The 23,070-nt window shown below is 37.7% G+C and overlaps 1 protein-coding gene across 1 annotated transcript in view; it reads right to left on the bottom strand.

The window, feature by feature from the left end:
- The window catches only part of LOC136832532 (uncharacterized), a 67,738-nt gene that overhangs the window by 9,471 nt on the left and 35,197 nt on the right, over positions 1-23,070 (bottom strand). The window contains exon 2 of the mRNA XM_067093460.1: positions 1,163-1,691. Coding sequence (XP_066949561.1) covers positions 1,163-1,691 — 529 coding nt within the window. The remainder of the gene's footprint in view (positions 1-1,162; positions 1,692-23,070) is intronic.

Raw genomic sequence — 23,070 nt, 5'->3', positions numbered from 1 at the left:
CACTGCGCAGGCATCCTCAGGTTTTGTCCTCCCCTTCAGTAGAAGGTTTCTGTCAAGACTTCATGACTATCCATAAATAAATTAGGCCTATAGTTTTTTTTGTGTCCGTGAGTTTATGTATGTACGTATGTGTGTACGTAAGCATGCCTCTAAAAATATAAAGCACATTTAAGAAACCGAAATGCAATTGGTCCTCTTGGAAGAATAATCATAGCACACAAATTTCGACAACACGCACGAGCGAAGGTCCCGAACATCAGAAATAAAAGAATATGGAAGCAAACATTTCACCAATTCTTGAATCTATATTCTTATTTCTAATTTGGACTAAAAATACTTGGTACAGATTTTTATGTCTTCGTAATTTAAGTATTAGATGCATGTTCACTTCGTGTAGTTATTCGTATTGAAACGGCCTCTGAAGAATTTAATAATCGGATCTTTTTAAAAATATAGCATGATGTTTATCTTTTTATGAGTTGAAGACAAACAAAAATTAAAGAGACGCTACTGTGTAACAGTTAAATCTTGTTATAAGACTCATTCTAATATAACAACAAATGACTGTGATTACACTCCCGTCTACACAGGGGCATATACCCTGTTTCGACAGTATAGTAATGAAACTAATCTAATACTTTGGTGATGAAATGAATACTTGGCCTGCACAAAGTTTTATTGATAACTTACCGTTGGTCACAAAATGAATATTCATTACTTCAAAGGGGTTGTTATGACACAAGGTGAGAGAGAGAGAGAGAGAGAGAGAGAGAGAGAGAGAGAGAGAGAGAGAGAGAGAGAGAGAGAGAGAGAGAGAGAGAGAGAGAGACTATGTACAGGAGGACTTCACATGCACAGTATTAAAACAAAATTAAGAGAAAAAAAAAACAAAATTAAGAGAAAAATAAAGTCTGAGGTTGATGACCTGATCTCTGGCTTGGAAGATGAAAGCAGATTTGGCAGAGGGCAGTCAGTAAAGTGTCCTTCATTTGGTGTCAGATCAGCGGAAGATGGTTCTAAACGGTCGTGAGACAGTACTGTCACTCAGTCACTCTCCTCAAATCAGTTAAACTACGTCACAGGAACCTGACAACAACACCGTGCAGCAAAGACTCCGTCTAGAAGAATGCTGTACAGTGCTGTGCAAAGAAGAACCGTATACCTGTACATGATTTCAGCTGCGTGTTGAATCAATTCAAAATCCAACGGTGCCTTGGCACTAAGCCAAAGGGCGTATACAGTGGTCATGCAGCCGTAGTCATGGGCCTTTGACATACATCTCTCGGCATACCCTAAAGGTCTCACCCATCTCTCGTGAGGCTGGTGACTTTTGGTATGACTCGGCTGCGTCAGAGTGGACGGTACGTGGCCATTGAGGCCAGTTGCATATCCATTTGCGTAGCCGTTAGCATGGCCGTTGGCAAAGCCATTGGCGTGACCGTTGGCACAGCCGTTGGCATAACCATTGGCAAAGACTTTGGTGTGGCCGTTGACGAAGCCGTTGGTCTGGTCACTCTTCAGAGTCGTACAGGGCGACGTTCCATTAGGGATCGTTTGGTTGCCGGAAGCGGCGTAATATCTGAATTTTGCGTTGGTTTTGTGGTCGTGGAGAGGAGACAGAGACGGCGGTCGTAGGACAGGGCTGTTATTGTTGTCCACCAGTAGAGCTTTCTGCCCACTGTCAACAGCAGCTGCAAAAGAAAACGCGATGAGACACTTGAAAATTCGACACATCAGGTAACAATTAATATTTAAAGGAAAATTGGGAATGAAACTTACCGAGCTTACCTAAGGTGCTGCAATTTGGTCCTCGGAGAGATTTAGCCTAAGTCGCCGGGATACATAAAATCTTTTAAAACAAAATCTTGATGTTAGACAGCAGCTGCTTGCGAAAGTACACGTATTAAACTTCCCAGATAAAATATAAATTCTCACGACCAAAACACATCTGAAACGAGTCTAAAAGGAGGACCAAAAATCTCTCTCTCTCTCTCTGCTAACTCGGATGGAATCTTTCCGTCTTAATAGATCATTTAATCCACGGAAGAAGGTTGCCTGGAGCAAATGTTCCCATGAAGAAGATTAAGGCTGACCTTCTGTCAAAGACCTAGATTTGAATTATTCCCTGACCAATTACATCCAAAGCAGAGAGAACACGTAACAGCAAACGCTTGGCTGCTGCACTTCACATACTGTGAAATATCAATTACTGCCAAAAATATGTGACCTTTTAAATTCAATGAAATGGTGAAAAACCATGTTATATAATGGTTCTTAAAACTCGATGTAACTTTTACTTATCTACAAGATGCGTAGCTTATACGATTTAATCATGCTTTTTTGTTACTGTTGGTGAACTGGACCATGTTTCCAATGTTGGGAAAGGTTTTGGGCGGTCACAGAGCTGCAGGCTACTACAGAACAGTTTCGTAGAGCAGACCTGTCAGGTTTCCCTGTACTGTACGCGGTATGTACTGTTGTCAGGATAAAGCAGCTGCCTCGCGTGCATTAAACTGAGCAACGGCCAAATTATAAAATATTAACATTAACATAAGAGTAAAATTTTACACTCACCAGGTTCCCTACTTAATTTACTGGTAGTACAATAACAACAATTATGAAATAAAAAGAGTTGCAATACAACACTGCCAATTTAAATAACTTTCAAAATGTTTAACATATCAGGAAAAGAATGCCCAGTCACGATTTTCATGGATGATTGGACATACTTAGGAAAAAAGAAATATGATCTGGACACAAACACACTATTTTAATTTTAGTTAGAAACGGTTCAAGCAGGGTAAATTCTCTCTCTCTCTCTCTCTCTCTCTCTCTCTCTCTCTCTCTCTCTCTCTCTCTCTCGTAGTTTCGTAGGTACGGAACCGTTGCACTGAGAATTTCGCAAAGTTGCAGAGGCTCATGTGAGTGTTAAATTACGCGAATCTACTGGTAAAAGTAATTACCTACACACACACTATTAAAAAAAAGGAGTGAACACAGAATAAAAAAAAAAAATCAACCACTCAATCTTCTTGACTCCTTGTAGGCCCTATAAAAGACCCCAAGTTACAATTTCTCACTCAAGGAAGTTTAGGAGTGATTTCTTTCCCCCCTTCACGATCCTTCTTTGTCTGTGCGTGTGTCTGTTGTCTGTGTGTGTGTGTGTCTGTGTGGCTGTTGATTCGCACGCGCGCACAATCAGAGCCCCTCACAGACAGCGGCCTATTGACCTTTCAAGGTTGAGTCACAGATTCAAGTTTTGTGAAAGTAGTCGCGTTCCTTACCTCATTGCTAGGGAGTCCTACAGAAAAAAAAAGTACAAGTCCTACAGAAAAATAAAAGTACAAGTCCTACAGACAAAAACAAACAAGTAAACCTAGGTTCAACCATTCCTCAAGACCACTGCCTTAAAATATTTGGACTTAACGAGCCTTTTTTTTTTTATTATTAAACTCGGAATCACTGATATAATATAACATATCTTCAGCGAGAAACGTATTCAACGAGAATAACTTTGTAGCTTAAATATCTACTTATGGGTATTCATAGCTGTAGTCAACTGTATAATGACATCATCTCACGACAAGAATCAGGTGAGCAACGATAATAATTGACTAGAGAAGATTTTATAATTACTGAATAGGTAGCAATAATTCCACACATATCTTAACGGGTATTTACCTGTAAGACAATTTCATCCAGATTTGGGAAGTTCTCGGCAGAATGGCGATTTTCTTAGCATTAATATATTCATCACAACTAAATTAAAGCGCGCACGGGAATATTCTAATCCAGGTGCATAATAACTCATCTGGAGGTATGCTGTTAAATAAAATGAACGCAATCAACCCAGTAGTTTTTGGCTGAGGTCGTTTTTTCTCTCTCTCTCGGGAGGAGGGGAGTTGGGGGGAGGCGGACTGCAGGGATGTTAGGTGGTAATTTTTAACATTCATTCCAGGTGACTGTCATTCGAGATCAAAATCCAGAGAGGAATCGGAATAAGCAAAACATCAGCGACAAAAATATAACTACACATTCAGTGTAGAGGTACAAGCAGTAAAACGCTAGGTATTGTATGCATGTTCCAGGGGTACAATTTCCACAGCGGTTAGCTATACTGTAGCATTAAGCAAGAATGCGTACACCTTTCGGGAACAGGTTCTTTCATATTTTTATGCCTAACTGTCTAATTTGATGCCTGGAGATTCATTCACGCAAAGACACAAGCATGTATTTCATAATCCGAATTCTACATCAGTACACGTGAAATCATTTTCCCACTAGCTGGTCTACTTTCATTTAAGTATCTTGCACATTACTGGTGCCCATCTATAATTGAACGTGGCTGTACGAAAAAAAAATAATCAAACATTTACTAATTAGCACCAATAATTATCGACAGTTATAGCATTCAAAAACACACCATAGATAGAACTGAAGACGTCCCCATAACGTATTGAGGGCAAGAGAAAAACAACACAAAAAACGAAAACACAAAAAGCTTTTTAAATAAAAAAATTAATAAATCAAGAGGCTCCTGACGATAACTCTGCATGGAAGCGTTCTCCATTTCCTCATTTCTCTCGAGCATTAAGCATGATAATCAAAGGCACAAGGGAAGAGTCCAAGCAGTCCCACGCAGATTTCCCGCGGCCTGGGTGGCATCGCCCTTTCCCTTTCCGATAAATGCTGTTCGCCCTCTAGCACGACGTACTCTATTTCCGTCCGCATGCTGGAATGGAATACACCCCAGTCCTTTCACTTTCTTCATCCTCTCGCGAGGTGCTCCCCGGGGGTAAATACCTGTGCTGCCACAAGGCCAACTTTACCTGACAACACTCGCATGTCCCTCTCGCGAAGCCGTATGTTGGGACGCGGAAAGTTTTAGTTTTGCTTGATTTTCAGACTTGTCTCGTTCTTGGCCCCCCCAAAAATATGACTACAACTACATTTCACATAAAAAAATATATATATATATATAATATATATATATATATATATATATATATATATATATATATATATATATATATATATATATATATATAAGCATTAAGCTAAAATGTCCTTAATATCTAATAATTCGCTCGACCTCGGAAATAATATACTTTCATATGTGGTACCCGAAGGGGAATTTTTTAGTTGATAATAAGTTCGTCGTCTCGTGAGCTCGAACCATGGAAGACAAGAACTCAGGACTACAGTGACGCGCATTAAACCATTTATCTTGTGCTGTCAGAGATCTCACAATTGTGTGGACACTATACGGTAATCGTTTGATAAACTACGCCCAGCTGCACACTGGTAAAGCTTAAAAGCGCACAATAAATTAAACGGAATTTCAAGATCGTTACATTTACAACGGCGCTGACCAATCCAATACTGACATTCTGTAGAATGGACGCAATCATTCAGACTGCTTCGTTATTGTATGCCTATCGCGTAATGTAAAGACAGTAAATAAATATACATTTGGCAACTACATAATTCGCTGACACTGATATACTCTGAAATCCTTTTATTTGTTTATGAATTCTACAGCAATACTAAAGGTTGTGTGTGTCAAATCCCATTTAAGCCATAAGCGAATCTTATACTGGTCAAACTGGAAGATTATTGGAAAATAGTAAAGAACAGCATAAAAAAAGAAGAAAGTCAAGATTTGTTAATGGGGCAAAGGCCGCTGTCTAAAATGAGGGGGCAGCTCCTCCCATTTTTCCGTCAATTGCGAATCTTTTCTTTCCAACTGTTTGTGTTCGTTTTCATTTTTCCTTGTGGTACAAGAAAAATATTTTTTCTATTATATATATATATATATATATAAATATATATATATATATATATATATATATATATATATATATATATATATATATATATATATATATATATATATATATATATATATATATATATATATATATATATATATATATATATACTGTGTATATATATATATATACACCTGTGTGTGTGTGTACAAAATCACCTACACTAATTAACTTGCTTCAGATACGTAAGATAACAACAACAACTGATAAATAAAAAATGAGGTTCTTCTGGAATATCAAAAAAAACTTTCCCCGAAGCAGGTTTTTTATATACTTACAAAAAGCTACATGACAGCCTGCTGGCTACCTCCCCCAAAACCCACCCGCCCCGAATCCCCCAAGGTATCAAATGTGCATACTTATGCGCTTCCTGCATACCGCTTCCCTCCCAATCTAATGTTAACATCACTGTCATACTAGCACTTTCTGGTGTCACTTTCCCCCCTTCCTCCCCGAATTTCCAAACTACACGCGATTTTTTCAAAGCTAACATTTGTCAATCACATATCACCTCAACACACATCAATCATCTTGCACGCATTCCAATACTGCTTCCTCAGACTCTTGCCTCTTCAATATTTTGACAAAGTTTCTACTACATTTCCTCTTTAATTTATTCCGCGAGTGTTCCCTCATCTCACATTTTGACAGCTTTTGTAACATATGCTCTAGATACCTATTTGACCTAAACACTTCCATTCTACCACTATTTATACAGGCTAATTGCTACAACTTCCCTTTGATCTCATAATCTTATTCTTGTTTGTAATTCACTTTCAAGTTTATTTCTCTTCACTGTCACCAGTCAGAGCTGTACAACAGGGATACACGAGAGGGATAACTACTCCTTTATCTCACGGTGAAAACCACAGCGGAGATAGTAATAAACAAAACAGCAAAAACCTGCTTAGAACACCTGGGATGTTACACTGAAGCGGTCTCTTGAAGGCGTATGAGAACAGAAGAATGAAGAGGACAAAGGTATTCGTGTGGTTTTAGCCCTGGAGTAAGGATGAGTGGATAGAGTTGCTTCAGTTGTCAGAAATGTCTGAGTTGAAAGGGAAAAATCTGTTTGTGGTGTTTATGCACCCACCAGTGACAAAAAACAAACGGACTGCTCTTGTGCGAAATGATGGCACTGTGATAGTTATAACATTAAATTTCAAGACAGTCCAGTCAAAGATAACTGAAATTAATCAGAATTTCATTATTTTTTCTTTTAAGTTCAGAATCTATAAGACCCAAATTCATATTCCAAAAGTACTTCTCATAAGGATGGCTTTAACTGAAAAAATTCTGTAGAGTTAAGTGTTTCTGTAATTAAAATAAAATCTTATCTTTCTTTTACATTATATCAATACTTTTTACTTCTAACAGGTTATAGTGACACGAAAAACAAAAATAAGTCACCAACAATCTAGGCAACACTACATTGCCAAATAAAAAAACCTGCTATTAGGCTTTCTTAAAACCCAAAGAATGCTCTTTAAAACAGCTTTTCAATGAAAAGCCATTTCGAGATAGTAGGGTAAAGTTACATATGAAGTGGATAAAATTAATTAAACTACTTGAATATATTTTAATCTTGCCTCAAATACTTCGCAACAGCTACTGTAATTGAGAAAACGCACTAATGCAATGGCATATGTAAAAAACACTGACTCACTTAGAAAACTCTCACCATGTATTGTAAATCCATGGCTGTACTACAGAAACATAACAGTAATGTATGTGTGTGTGTGTGTGTGTATATATATATATATATATATATATATATATATATATATATATATATATATATATATATATATATATATAATATATATATATATATATATATATATATAAATATATACAATATAATATATATATATATATATATATATAAAAACATAAACAACAATTCGGCGAACAATGTCGTTTTAGTACAGTTAATCAGGCTTTGGGATCAGGAGGATGAATTCCAAAGGTCATTTGAAAGTCGACCCGGTCTGACATTATCGTCAAGATCGTTCATTTTAAACTTTGAAGAAAAGCTCATGGTTGCATGCAAATATAAACCGGTTATACATTCTTGTACAACACCACGTGCATTAAAGAATTCATTCATGTGACAGTATAGCTATTTTATAAGTTCAATATACAAATATACTGTCTGTATGTGGAGAATAAAGGCTACATTTCAGAGACCAAACTGTCTCTCTCCTCAGGAGAGTTTGGTCTCTGAAACATAGCCTTCATTTTCCACATTTTGACGTTTCTATGGGCTCCCTTGTATTTGATGGAACTCTGTTTTAACAGAAAATATTTCACAGACATATACAAATACATATCACCCACCAGTAGCAACGATCACGGCTAAATTCAGCATCTCATGGCCATGAAATCATGGCCACTTCACGGTCGGCATCCACAGAGGAAAAAGTATAGATTCATCCTGTTTATGACGCATCGCATATACATGTCCCTAAGTGTCTCCGTATTTACTACTATCGGGAGATGTCAAAGTGTATGAATGGATGTCCTTTTGTTGGAAAAGAGTGTCTTCTATTATCAAGTTATCTGGAGCAAAACCACACACACACACACACACACACACACACACACACACACACACACAGCATCTTCGTTTGCAGCCTTTCCTATGCCTTCCTTACAAAATATATCCTGCATACCTTCACTGTTCCTACCAACTTTTGCATTCGTTCATCAACAACAATTCTCATATATCTTTCTGGTATTTCCCCTGTATTATTCTGCAGTACGATATAAAATTCATCTTTATTTCTTCAGAGAGTTCACTCGTCGGTGCATAGAACACTAATACTCATATTGCATTATTTTTATTTAAATCTTTCCAGCAGTAATCTTTTAGTCACTGCGCTCTAGTCAGTCAGTCCATTTTCTACATTTGGCATTAAGATCACACTTCTGCTCCTCTGCCAATCCATCAGCTGTTCCTAAATAAACGGATATATCACTCCTTTTCAACCTCTCATTTACCATTCACTTCCACCATGATTTCACTTCCACCATGATTCACAAACAGCTAAGATGTCTATTCCATATCTCTTGAATTAATTTTTTATCTGTTCTGTATTTCCAATTTGATCCAAGGTTGTTATGTTCCAATTTCCTATTATCACCAAGACATGCCCAAGACTGGGGCCATTTCTAATTTGTGCCTATTCAATTATGTGGCAGAACCTAGAGAGGATTCTTTAGCATATGTACACTGAAGGATAGCCAGTTCCTTGCTGATTAAGGCCAATGACCTCTTCTGTTGTCCGCTGGTTTTTAGCTAAGGTCATCCGCCAGGTATCAAGAATTGGAGCAGGGCAGCCAAAGCGCTCTATGCCTTATCCCTAGCCATCATCCGGCTGCCAATGATCTGTGGTGTTCCTCCTGAGCAAGGCAACGTTTTTCGACTGTGGATCTAGCCCCTACCTAAAGAGGTGCAAACCTAAAGAGGCAGCTGGTGATCATACCCTAAACTCAGGGCCCTAATCCAAGTACTAACAGCTGGGGCCAGCTGAACCTAGTGCTCACAAAGGGACAGATGCAACTCCCAGAAGGTGTATATATATATATATATATATATATATATATATATATATATATATATATATATATATATATATATATATACCAGCTGACCAACCCAGCACCCAGCACTGCCCGGGAAAACTCTGAATGACAACCGATAAACTCTCTCTCTCTCTCCTGTTAAGTTAGTTGCTTCCATTACATTGCCCAGCATTTTTAACATTTTATATTTCACTCCTTCTCACTCCCCCCTTCCTATCGGGGTTGAACTTGGACTTAAAGGGGATCAGGAGTGTTACTATTCATCTCAGCGATCTCAAAAACTATGGATTAGACACTAATATGTGTCATTTTCGGTTATTTTTACACCACCCCCTTCCCACCCCCAACCTCTATGGTGCCAGTGATGTCTTGCCCCCACAGTATTTGTATTCTTTTCCAGATAGTAAGTCATAAGTATATCAAATTAGGTATGATAAACCTGTAGAGTTTATTTAGTTACTAAGTCTATGGGCAGAACCAGCCTCATTTCCAGGAAAGCCCTTCCCACCCCGACCCCTTTAGTGCTGATGATGTCTTACCCCCACAGTATTCTTTTCTAGATGCTATATCATATGTATACCAAGTTTGGTTGAAATTGCTCAATGCGTTTCAGAGTTATCCTGGAATACACACACACACATACATACATCCATTTTTATATACAGTATATGTTGGTATATACTCCTGTGGTCAGAGGTGAAAGAGCAGGTTTGGACTGGAGTAACGACAGCAACCTGATGAACTTAGAATACGCATGTGATTTTGTTTTAACCAGCGAAACGCCGTAAGATTTGCGCCCCAAAAAAAAAAAAAAATGCTCAACAGAATGCATCTTATATCTAGAGAGATGCGGTACTAAATAATCAATGAAAACAGAAGTAACGAGGGTAGAGTAAGCAAAAATGAATGAAATAACATGACATAGAAAAAGGATTAATGAGACTGAATAATCTCTCAAATATTTAGGTAATAATGTCATCCAGTACAGGTTCTCTTTAGCTGAAATTGAGTGACAGACTAAAAAAGGCAAATAAAAAATAAGGCAACTGAATAAGATTTGGATAAAAGACTGAAACTGCATACGAAAGTAAGATTATACATTACGATTATACACAAGTAGTACTTTATGACCTGTGTTGCTATACGAACGTGAAACACCGTATGACAATGAAACTATATCTAAAAGATTTGAAAATACAACATCAAAAAGAATATTAGGAATCATATGGCAGGATACGATTAAATAGATACCACACAGGTAATTACGGAATTTCCTTATGTAGAGAAGATGGTAATGATAGGGAGATGAATATTACTTGGACGCGTCCTTCGTACAACCCCTGGGAGAACAGTACGTGATCAGTGTCAGTTGGGCTTCTTCTGTGGGCACCGAGAAATGAAAGACCCAGATCTACCTGGGTGAGAACTACGAGAAAGGAGGTTTGTGGGTGATAAAGTACAGGAGAGAGAAGAGTGGAAGAATTCCCCGGATAAGGTACAGGATAGAGAAGAGTGGAAGAATTCCTCAGAGGCCCTTTGCTTCATACAGCGTTAGGGACGATAGTGATGATTAATATATATATATATATATATATATATATATATATATATATATATATATATATATATATATATATATATATATATATATATATATATATGTGTGTGTGTGTGTGTGTGTGTGTCTATTTATATATGTACGTTATTTTATAAATACCAGTATTACCGGAAGCGATCTAAGCAAAATTACGAAACCAAAGAGGATAACGCAGCATAAGTATGGCCTAACGGTCAAAAGATACACTGAGGACACTTAGCACACCTGAGACATGACAGTAGTCCCGTTACCTGGCGCAATAAACACGCTGGTCCTTATGTCGTGTGCGCCATTGCGAGAATTTGCCCATTCATCCGAACAAACTCGGTCAGTCAAGGTCTCTCTCTCCCTCTCTCTCTCTCTCTCTCCCTCTCGTAAACGCGCGCGCACACACACAAACAAACTCGCTTTCATGCTCACAAAGCGGACTTTTACTTTCACTCTCTCTCTCTCTGAGGTACCAAACCTTTACTTTCACTCCTCGACAGGGCGAGAGGGTCTCACATACATGTGAGCCAAACGTCCGTACGACACCAGCGCCTGCACATTAATGTAACTCCCCCCTACCCCACCCTTCCCTACCCCCAATACCCCGGCCCCCATCCCCATAACCCTTACTGAGGCACCTTGAATGTAGCTGTCAAAAAGTGTATACGAAAATAATAAATATCGAGTAAATTGCTTCCAACACTTACCAGTGTGATAAACCTTTCCAAATTACCCTTATCATGACAAAGAATCTGTCCAAAGAACCGCTTTTGTGGCTCTAGAGAGGATGACCTACTTGAGGCATACGGATAAAAATATGAACCGATGTCTGTCATAGAACATTAAATTTTGAGTCAATCATAAAGAAAAATTTACAGTAATCTGAATGCTTGTCCCTCACTACAATTGTGTTGCTGTCTGAGGACAGTAACTCGCCAAGGATTGGCCTTCACAAATATGTGAGCATCATAAGGAAAACAAGACAATATACTTGATTATTCAATGCTTGATCTTGAACGCTTTTCGAGTGTTATTTCTAATAGTTCTCAGTATGTAAAGCCTATTAAGTATATACAAATCGCCGTGGATTGGCCTTCAAAAATATGTGGGCATCATACGGAAAACATGACAACATACTTGATTATTCAATACTTGAACGGTTTTTGGGTTTTGTTTCTAACAGTTCTCAGTATGTAAAGGCCTTATTCAGGCCAAGGGTATAACGAAAACGTGACAAAACAGCCGCATTAAAAAAATAAAAAAAACTAAATCAAATGAACTTAAAAACTCTTGATAACAAAGAATAACACTGAATAACAAGTCTTCGCCTTGGACCTTGTTGGTTTAAGTCTGTCTGAATTGCTAATGGGGACGGGAGGAGGGGAAGAAGGGGGGGGAGGGGGAGGTTAGTCGGTTTGTTGGTTCCGTTACGCGCATGCGCGCATGATTAAACATCATCCTCCTCCTTCCATCCACTTTTTCCCCGCATCCTTGAGACGCGAGACTTCACCTCGATCTCAAGTATGTCTTGCAGCAGCAACAGCAGCCGTATAAGCCTCAGAGCCCTCAGCCATAGTCTCAGCCATAGCCTCATAGACACAGTCCGCCTTGACACACTGGCTCCTTCCAAGGTTATGCTGACCGGCCTTGCCGCTGCTATCGCAGTTATTAGTCTGCCCGTCAGCGTAACTGCCCAACTGAAGTGTGTTGCATCATTTGGAAAGGGGAAGATTGGCAGCTAATCGAGAATAACATTCCCCGGACTTTCTTCTTCTCCCTTTTTTTTTTTTTGTGCCTGGCGATGGTCTGACACAGAAGTAGGAGCAATATGCTATGACTCAGGTGGAGTCATTTCAGCCAGGTGTATAACATTTTCTCCTGGTGTTCTAGCACAAATTTGACTCACAATTCTAGCGTGACAAATATGCTTCATAACAGGTGTTAAAATCATCTTAAAATTCATAATCACTGAACGCAGAGGGCGACTTTGTGATCAGAAACACAACATTAATCACGTTTTGGGAGAGGAGAGAGAGAGAGAGAGAGAGAGAGAGAGAGAGAGAGAGAGAGAGAGAGAGAGAGAGAGAATTTCATCCTTGAAAGAATATCGTAGAAACAGGGAATAGCAGCATCAAGCGTTTTTAAGACAATTTTCCCACATTCTTTTCCTCTCTGCAACGTTTATGTAGGATAACCACAATTACACACACACACACACACACACACACACACACACACACACATTATATATATATATATATATATATATATATATATATATATATATATATATATATATATATATATATATATATATATATATATATATATATATACTCAAAATACAATTAATCGAGTAAATTTTATCGTCTAAGTATTTTGTAAGGAAATGGGAAACACAGAATAATATGAAATTAATTTCGAGGCTTTATTTACCCTTTTCAGTAATTCTTCTAACCGAAATTTCACTCGTATTAGGACACTGGACTGACCACCCTAACGGGAAGACATATATTAAAAAATTTTATTGTACAAAATTGTCCTTCTTCTGTCGAAAGGCGAGTCAAGACTTTTAAAAGCTAACGATTATAATATACTGCAAAGCAAGGGCTCAGGAGGATAACGCGATCACACGAATCAAGGTTAAAAAAAGTAAACTACGTAGGAGGACGCAGCCATTTTTAATTTTTTTTTATTTATTTTTTTGGGACAAAACCTCCGGCGATGGGAATCACTTTCATTTTTACTTCGGCTATACTAGCCAACCGCCTGGGCCTAACCAACCTCGCGCGCGCAAAAAAAGGCTCCACTTGGGAGTTTGTACCCTCGAGAAACAATGGGCTTTTGTTTTGTATGTATATATATGTATGTATATATATATATATAAATATATATATATATATATATATATATATATATATATAATTTGTATATAATAATAATTATAATAATAATAATAATAATAACAATAATAATAATAATAATAATAACGCGCGTGTTCAGATGCAGTTAGAGAAGCAATAGATTCAGCATCTATCTCCGACCAAATTCTAGGTGTTATATAAACTCCGATGATTGGGTCAAGCGGACTTGTTCTCCAAATTGCATATAGCGCAGTAAACCGCGCTATATTGCATCATTTATCAAGACATATACACACTAAAATTGTCGAGGTGTTTACCGTTTCTTTAAAATAACGAATGAATATACTTGAGAGAGAGAGAGAGAGAGAGAGAGAGAGAGAGAGAGAGAGAGAGAGAGAGAGAGTAAACGCAACTTACAACAATGAATGGTTTTCGGTAATTATGCTTCTAAATCAATAAACATGTATTAATATTATTACATGTATTCCAGAAAACATATTCTTCCACTTGACAAGAATAAACTACACAAGCTTCCATTCGCCAACAAAACTTAACAAACAATGGTGAAAAGAAACCAGACTTCACCTTCCTTCAAGCAGCGATATAACAAACTCAGCGGCGTACGACCAACACCTTTGAAAGCGCTGAGCAAACCCACTTAACATAATGAACAATCGCGCGAAAAGCCTCGTTCCAATTTGGCGAAGAAAAATTAAGTTACACACGGTTTCCCTGCATAAGCGAGGCCACCACATGGCGTTCCGATGTTTCTGCAGGTAATGTCTTACGCTAGCGACCTTCCATTTTTTTTTATGTATTCTTTTTTATTTTTTTATTTAAAATTTTGTTTTAATGATGACACTAATTATTCACTTAATTATATTATGAATCCCGTTAATTATCATCACACAAGAATGTCATGAAGTGATAAATTAAGCCATAGAAAGATACAGCGCAACATTATATACCGAATAAAAACGCTAATTTATTCCAAGTGGAACAAAATCACTGATGAAACATTCCTTTAAAAAACAAGGCATCGTATTTCCAATTCCTGATTCTGTCTTCCCTCAAACACGATTCGCAAAAAATCAGGGACGTTCACTGCAAATGTCACAGTCCGATTTTAGAAGCACTGATGACACCGCGTGAATCAAGGATCTACAGTAGAGTTTGGCAGAAGAGATTGTAGAACACACCAGTCTCCTCTACCCTAATCGGCATTCGTACCTTATTTTTTCATGAGAGGAGAGGATGTTGTCTCCGCGTCAGCCACTCACTCACTCACTCACTCACTCAAAAAAAAAAAAAAATTGGGTTTTTCATTTCTACAAAATGTCAAGTGCCATTCAACTCAAACTCAAGATCAAAATGAAAAAGGTCGCCATTACAAAAACTGGACTTTTGAAAGCTGAACGAAGAGGATCATTTTTCAAGAAGGGATGTTGAAGGGATCATCGGTAAAAAAAAAAAAAAAAAAAAAAGAGCATATTAAGAAAGCCAAAACTATTGGATATTAAAGCGAAGTGGACTCTTGCGAGAGAGAGAGAGAGAGAGAGAGAGAGAGAGAGAGAGAGAGAGAGAGAGAGAGAGAGAGAGAGAGAGAATATTTTGATAGAGCATAACAATGATGACCTTCAAGATAACCAAGAATAAATAAATAAATGCAGGCAAAACCTAGAACTCTGATCTGCAATGGTGATTAAATACGTTTCTACTTAAGGAGAAGCATAAAAAGGAATGTACAAAGAGAATAACAAAAAACAATATATGTATAAAATATACATATATATATAGGTGTAAATATGTGTACAAAAGTTAAGTATATCTTAGTTTTACCAGACCACTGGGCTGATTAACAGCTCTCCTAGGGCTGGCCCGAAGGATTAGACTAACTGGTTACCTAGCAACGGGGCCTACAGCTTACTGTGGAATCCGAACTACATTATAGCGAGAAATGAATTTCTATCACCAGAAATAAATTCCTCTAATTCTTCATTAGCCGGACGGAGACTCGAACTCGGGCCCAGCGACTGCTAGCCGACAACTCTACCGACTCTCCCAACGAGGAACTGCATGCATATATATATATATATATATATATATATATATATATATATATATATATATATATATATATATATATATATATATATATATATATATATATATATATATATATATATATATATATATATATATATATATATATATATATATATATATATGCACTCATATCTTCCTAAATTTTACCATCCACTACGTAACACTAAATATGCATTTAATTCAAAATATAGTCTCTAGTCTGTTCTGCTGTGAGGTTCAATACCAATCAGTTTTTAAGTTTTGTCGAGCGATCTTCCTAAACTTGTAGCTGAATCACTCGAACTTCAGAAATGATTTATTTTTGTTTTTTTTGTTTTTTTGGGTTAAGCAGGCTGACATGAGTCACTTTACAGATTATTTTTTATGTTTTATTTTATTCGTTACTTATTGTCCTTTTGTTATTTACTTCGTTGTATTTTTTATTCATCGTTCATTGTTTATTCTCTACTTTCTTAATTTCATTATATGTATTTGCTGCTTTCCCCATCGTGGCCCTTGGGTTTGCAACATTGTTTTTTTCGGCTGAGGTTGCAACTTGCCTTATAATAATAATAATAATAATAATAATAATAATAATAATAATAATAATAATAATAATAATAATAATAATAATGATAATGTTTTACTGGTCCAAATTTACCCTGTGTTCTACCTCTGATCAAAAAATTATAAATAAATAAATAGAAAAGGATAAAGGTGAAGGACTGAATTTTCTGCATTAGCATTCAAAATTTCACATGCACTTGACAGATAATAAAAACTGACAAATAGAAACTATTCTAACCCAATAAAAAAACTAACATTTGACTGACAAGGCCATTGTTCTGTCAACCTTTTTTTTTTTGTAGTGGCTGCACATATCCGCAAGACTAATATATATCACATTTTAAAAATATTCTGAACGGCTGGAAAAAAAAAAAAAAAGTCCTTCACATATTTAGTTTAATTTCTCCGTACTGCTCGCCAAAGAGATAATTTTTACAGTCCTCTCCCAAGGCTGTACTTCAAAAATAAATAAATGTACAACAATAATAAATGTACAAATGGCAAGGACATGTAATGACATCACTTACGGTTGCTTTCACAGAGTGCGGTTTCCTACCAAATTTACTCCGCAGACATTGAGGCATCCTACACGGAGTAAAAGCTAAACAGCAAGGGCGTGAGAGCCACTACTAAGGTCTCCTTCGGCTGCGTAACCCTCATGCAAGATATAAAGACTAGATCATTTTGGGAGTTAAGACTTAGCTCTTTATTTCTTATATTGTTCGATGTCATTCAATCTGTAGATCCTTCTTAATCTTTTTTTCTAGTTTCATAATCACGTTAACAAACTTAACGTTCCCTGATTAGCATAAAAAATTTAATTTGGTTTTTATAAACTTGCTGATTTTAAAGACATTTGCTTATGCTAGTTTTGATTTTACTACCATTTTCGCAAGCAGTATACAATATGAACCCAAAGAATAAAAGGTTCCTAATTTACCTAATGGCCAAAATACTCACGATAGACAAAATGATACCTATGTATTTAATGCACATTATGTACCGACGAAAAAAATGTATCTAATGTACCTAACATACAGAATGTACCAATGGCCAAAATGTAACATATTACGTGTACCGAATGAATGTATAGAGTGTACCCATACACCGGATAAAACGTAACATATTAAATGTACCCAGTGTATTGAATGGGTCCATTTTGTCCACTGGGTACATTCTGAATATTGGTACATTTTGTCCTTCGCGTTTCTACCCAGGGACTAGTACCTAAAAGAACTGGAGGTAATATTTAACAATTCTAAGCGTTTGGAAATATCTACCGATGCATAAAATATATATCTCCATCTAATCTATTTGACTTTAATAAAAAAGTGACGTGCTTACTCTTTTAGGGCATAAGGTTCCGTGTTCACAGGCTCAGCACAGAATTTGAATTTGACAGGTTAAGGATAATTAAGGTAAGGAGTCCTTTTTGAAAGGAGCTTCGTCGCGGATCTACAACTATAAACAGGAAAGACAACTTGATTATTGTCTCTTAAAAAAAAAAAAAATATCATTATAGCTTACAACGCCGTGCGAAGTAAAGGGTTATCTGTGGAATTCCGCCTGCAAATGCCTTTTGTTGTGCTTTCAATCCCGCAAATCTGCACTCATCTCTAACTAACTTCCCGTCTCATAATCTTCATCCAAGGAGGTCTGGGTCTTCCGAGAGGGGTCCAACTGACACTATCACGCATTCATCTCCCTCGGGTGGCACGCACACAGAAAATGAATAAAAACAGATAAAACCAACACTTCGATCACTCGGTACGAGAGAATGTGAGAGTACTCTGATAATCGTTCTAGTCAAAAACAGGTTATCTCCCAGATACAAAGAAAACCGTCTTGGTAGAACCAGCAACAATTGCCCTTTACGTCCTACGCAAACAAGCAACCAGGCAATCAATCGCAGCGGTTCGGACGAGCGAAGCAAATGAGCCATAAAATTTGGAAGTCTTCCACTAAAACAAGACCGAAACAGATCCACGCAAAGTCTGCTCAAGACAACAGCACCGAAGCATGGAGACAATTCGAATGACGATCGTAAATGGGGCCTGGCCGCCGAAAGTAGTCCATCTCTATCACCCTGATAAGACAACAAAAGTTTCGTCAAAGCGAATCAAAATACCACCCGGACCACTTTTTATGAGAATGACCCAATGCTTGGTCAAATGAGTGATGCAACAGCGCAAGTAAACCATTCCTCCTCCTCCACCCCTTCCCATCCCCACTACACGTAAAAATCACACAATCTCCCCCCACACAGCAATTACATTATGCAGGATTGCAGAGAATTTGATACAATCACAGTAAATACGAACCACACGTATCAAGAGCTTTCCGCATAATTTGCAGGTACTTTAAAAATAGAAGCTAGCCACACCTTTCAAAAACTGTTGGCATACATTTTGATGTATAAAACGGTTTGGTGTATTTTACTTTATAAAATCATTTCATAATCGCAGCCGTAAATTTCAGCGTACAAAATATGTTTCTAATATTTATCTTTGTCTAAAATAATTGCTCTTATGAAATTAACCAGCGTAATTATCCCCCACTTTGGTCAAACTGCAAGAGATGCCTCATGGAATAAAATGTGGTTTCTACTTTCCTTTTTATCAACCACAATAACTTAAATGTTTCTGCTGCCAAGTGTTCAATTGTCTGTCTTCTGTGTGCAGTATGGAAGATGCAATCAGCCGAAGTGGCCACCGTGTTTGAGTGGTACAGCTCTCAGCTCACGCTTGGTAGTTTTTCTGGACTGCTCGACTTCCTATCGGCCCACTATTTAATCTAGCAGTAAATGGGTACCCGTATCTGCCGAGATCGAGAAAAAGGGTGTGAGGCTAGCAATCTCACCGATGAAGACTTGCTAAAAAACCGGGAGGCTTAAGCCGTCTGGCTCAATCTAATCAAGAGTGGAAAAGAGGTGTAAATATATAAATATACACATATATATATATATATATATATATATATATATATAAATATATTTATAATATTTTATTTATTATTTATTTATTTATTTAGAGAGAGAGAGAGAGAGAGAGAGAGAGAGAGAGAGAGAGAGAGAGAGAGAGAGAGAGAGAGAGTATTACAGTATCTAGAGTAGAAGGAAAGTTGAATGAAAATTCCGCACTACAATCACCACACCTGATCTCTGCTAAAACAAATACCGAAAAACCAAGCAATACCAACAACGACATAAACAAACCCATTGACAATAGAGATAATAGTGAACAAAAGCAATAACAATAGCGATAATTGTGAACAAAAGCAATAACAATAGAGATAATAGCAATAAAAATACGATAAAAAAAAGAAAAGGGAGCCCATGCACGCCCAACCAACTGGCAAGGCGAGACGGCCAAAAGGGTCGAGCGAGACGTTCCTCAGGGAAGGTCATTGGAATCTATGACCCTGGGCGACCTAAAATAGCACAGAGGTAAAAAAAGAAGAAAAGAATAAAGGTCTTGAGTCTCTGCAGTCCCTGCGACAGGAAGTGAAAAGTCAACCCAGTAGTCTGGAGGGAAGACGAATCGATAAAAGAAGCATTGCTACTTCCTATTTTACCGTCACGCACCTTCCAATCAACTGAGCAGGAATATTCATTATTAATATTGCAATGCTTACATGATCAAGCTCTGAAAATTTTTTTTTTTACAACAGACCAACTGGAGTAAGCGACCCAATGGCCTTACCTAGCTAGATTTGAAGGAAAGAGAATTATAAAGTATTCAAGAAAATGCAGTTCAACTGTACAGTAAGCGATAGACCCGTCTCTTGGTTATATGAATTGATTACAAGATTTATAATAAAAAAAAAAACAGAAGCTGGTAAAAAAAAAAAAAAAAAACAAGCTGGTAAAAAAAAAAAAAAAAAAAAAAAAAAAAAAAAAGCTGGTCCAAAACAAACAACACTAAGCACTTTCGTCTCTCGTGGCAGCCGCCCGTTTAGCCCTTCTCGGTTCCCATAGCAGAGGGAGATATTGTCTTGCCAGTTCCACTTTCTCATCATTTCCAAAAGGAGTCCACCTCGCCCGCTTATCCTCCACCACCACCACCACCACCACCACCACCACATTCCCCAACACAGGTAACACCCACCCATTCATTCGTCCAGGGTCAGAGTAGAAAGGGACTCTCCGTGCGACTTTCATAACAGCAAATGCCTCTGTGGGTCCTATTAAAACGAGAACCTCTCAACGACTTCCATAACAGTAAGTGCAGCCATAGGTCCTTCTAGAAAGGTGGCCCCTCTTACTTTGATGGCAAGTGACTCCAAGGATCCTTTTTGGAAGGTACTTTTCGGGATTTTTCCAACAGAAAGCGCATCCACGGGTCCTTCCATAAGGAGGTAAATAAAGGTTTTCATAACAGTAAGAAGCTCCATGAGTCATACGGAAACGGAACGCATGCGATTCACTTTATCTAAAAATAAACTTTACATCTTTTCGTCTTATATGACGAACTGCTATTTTTTTTATAACATTTAAGAAACCGTGTGGAAACGCTTTGGGAATGAATTAAACTCATGTAGATAAAGGAGTACTCAAAATTATGTCGCTACAGAGAAAACAATTTACACAAAAAGCAAAATGATCATTAAGATAAGAACAAACGCGCACACACCTTGCCTGCAGAGAACAGCCAGGAGGCACGCAAGCGCCGCTTTTATTTCCGTATGCGGTAGATAAAGGCCCTCGGGGGCCGTATTTATTACACGTGTGGACATCATCATTTTCACAGAAAAACCTTGTCACATCTGACAAGGCAACACGAAATGTACGACAGATTTCTCTTTCTTCCTCGTAAAATGAAACCAGGTTACTCAATACTCTGATCCATGAGTAATATTTATACAAGGACCAGTATAACAAAGGCACAATGGAATGCAAAATTCAAAGAATGATTAACGTCACAAACAATGACCAATGACGGCAAGACAGCAGATCTTCCCATCTGAAAAATACGATACAACAAGCTTCACTGAAAACCGTCCTTGCAACCACACTGCTCGAATGAATCCATCGCGGAATTCTTACGATATCTCTCCTTTTCAATTCAGATTCGTCAGGGTACGAATTCCTCACGAATTCCTTTGCAGCGGGCCCGAGACAACCAGGGGGAAACAGATAATTAAGGTAAATGCAAGTACATTTTCCGTGAGAGGTTTGCCAAGGACATCGGGATCACTGGCACAGGTACTGGAATGAGGAAGTAGAGCAAGGGGAAGATGATGATGAGATGATGATGATGATGATGATGACGATGATGATGATGATGACGATGATGATAGGAAGGTTGTGGCGGGACGATAAGAAAAATAAATGAGGCTTATTAAAGGGGGATATAACTACGAAAAAACTTCATAAAGAAAATGATGGCTACGTAACAGAATGACAGGTTAACCATAATAAATTAAGTACCGGTAATTAGGCAAAGCTCCACCAACGTCCTTTAAATTTTTAGGCAAAGCTCCACCAACGTCCTTTAAATTTTTACGCAAAGCTCCACCAACGTCCTTAAAATTTTTAGGCAAAGCTCCACCAACGTCCTTTAAATTTTTAGGCAAAGCTCCACCAACGTCCTTAAAACTTTTAGGCAAAGCTCCACCAACGTCCTTAAAATTTTTACGCAAAGCTCCACCAACGTCCTTTAAATTTACAGGCAAAGCTCCACCAATGTCCTTCAAATTTTTAGGCAAAGCTCCACCAACATCCTTTATATTTTGATAACTAATCTGTACCAAAGACATTAAAATTCAAGTAATGGCAACGAGATAGCGTATAAACAGGAATATTTCGTAATGTCATCCAAAAAATGCACAAACGCCCATCAATGCCATAAAAAATAATGGAAACCGAATAGAAGAGATCTAACAGACAGTCAGCGATAGAAGGCATATTTCAGATAAGGATCAACTGCAAAAACCAAAATTACCTTTAAAATTTTTTTTTTTTTAATTACCTTTAATTTTTTTTTTTTTTTTTTTTTTTACCGTCACTATCGCTTTCATCGTCTGGATTTCCGGTATCTATCCTCCCCACTGGAAGATTGCTCTTGTCCTGCCAGTTTTTTTTGGGGGGGGCCTCAGTTGTCCTACCATCCTGTTGCTTCAAGCGCTAATAAAGCTACTTGAAGCCTATAAACGCAGCGCTCAAATGTCGAGAGCTACAATCCGTCCCTCTCCCGCGTGCCATTATGCTATTTCATCCAACCTCTCATTTTGGTCCTGTAATTACTTCCGCAGGTCCTTTTCGGAATGATCTTCTGGCCTACTTTTATCAGAGGTCTGTAATTCCATTCTTGTAACCCAGCATTTTCCGTGACTCCTTCCGTTTGTTAACCACACTTCATCTCTCTCTTTATCACATTCTTTTTCCAAAATTCGCTCCTTCCGTCGTTCCTCTCTCTCTCTTGCAGTCGTTCACGAGGGCCTAGTTCGTGCCATCTTTTTTCTTCTTCTCCTTCTTGATCTTCCTTTGTTCTGTTGCTGGGTAACCTTCACAGAACAACTACTGACAATCAATCCGACACCCGGCCAACTT

Source organism: Macrobrachium rosenbergii, chromosome 50, assembly GCF_040412425.1.
Source record: "Macrobrachium rosenbergii isolate ZJJX-2024 chromosome 50, ASM4041242v1, whole genome shotgun sequence".
NCBI classification, from domain to species: domain Eukaryota; kingdom Metazoa; phylum Arthropoda; class Malacostraca; order Decapoda; family Palaemonidae; genus Macrobrachium; species Macrobrachium rosenbergii.
The sequence above is the reverse complement of the archived record's forward strand: the minus strand, read 5'-3'. Positions and strand labels throughout refer to the sequence as shown.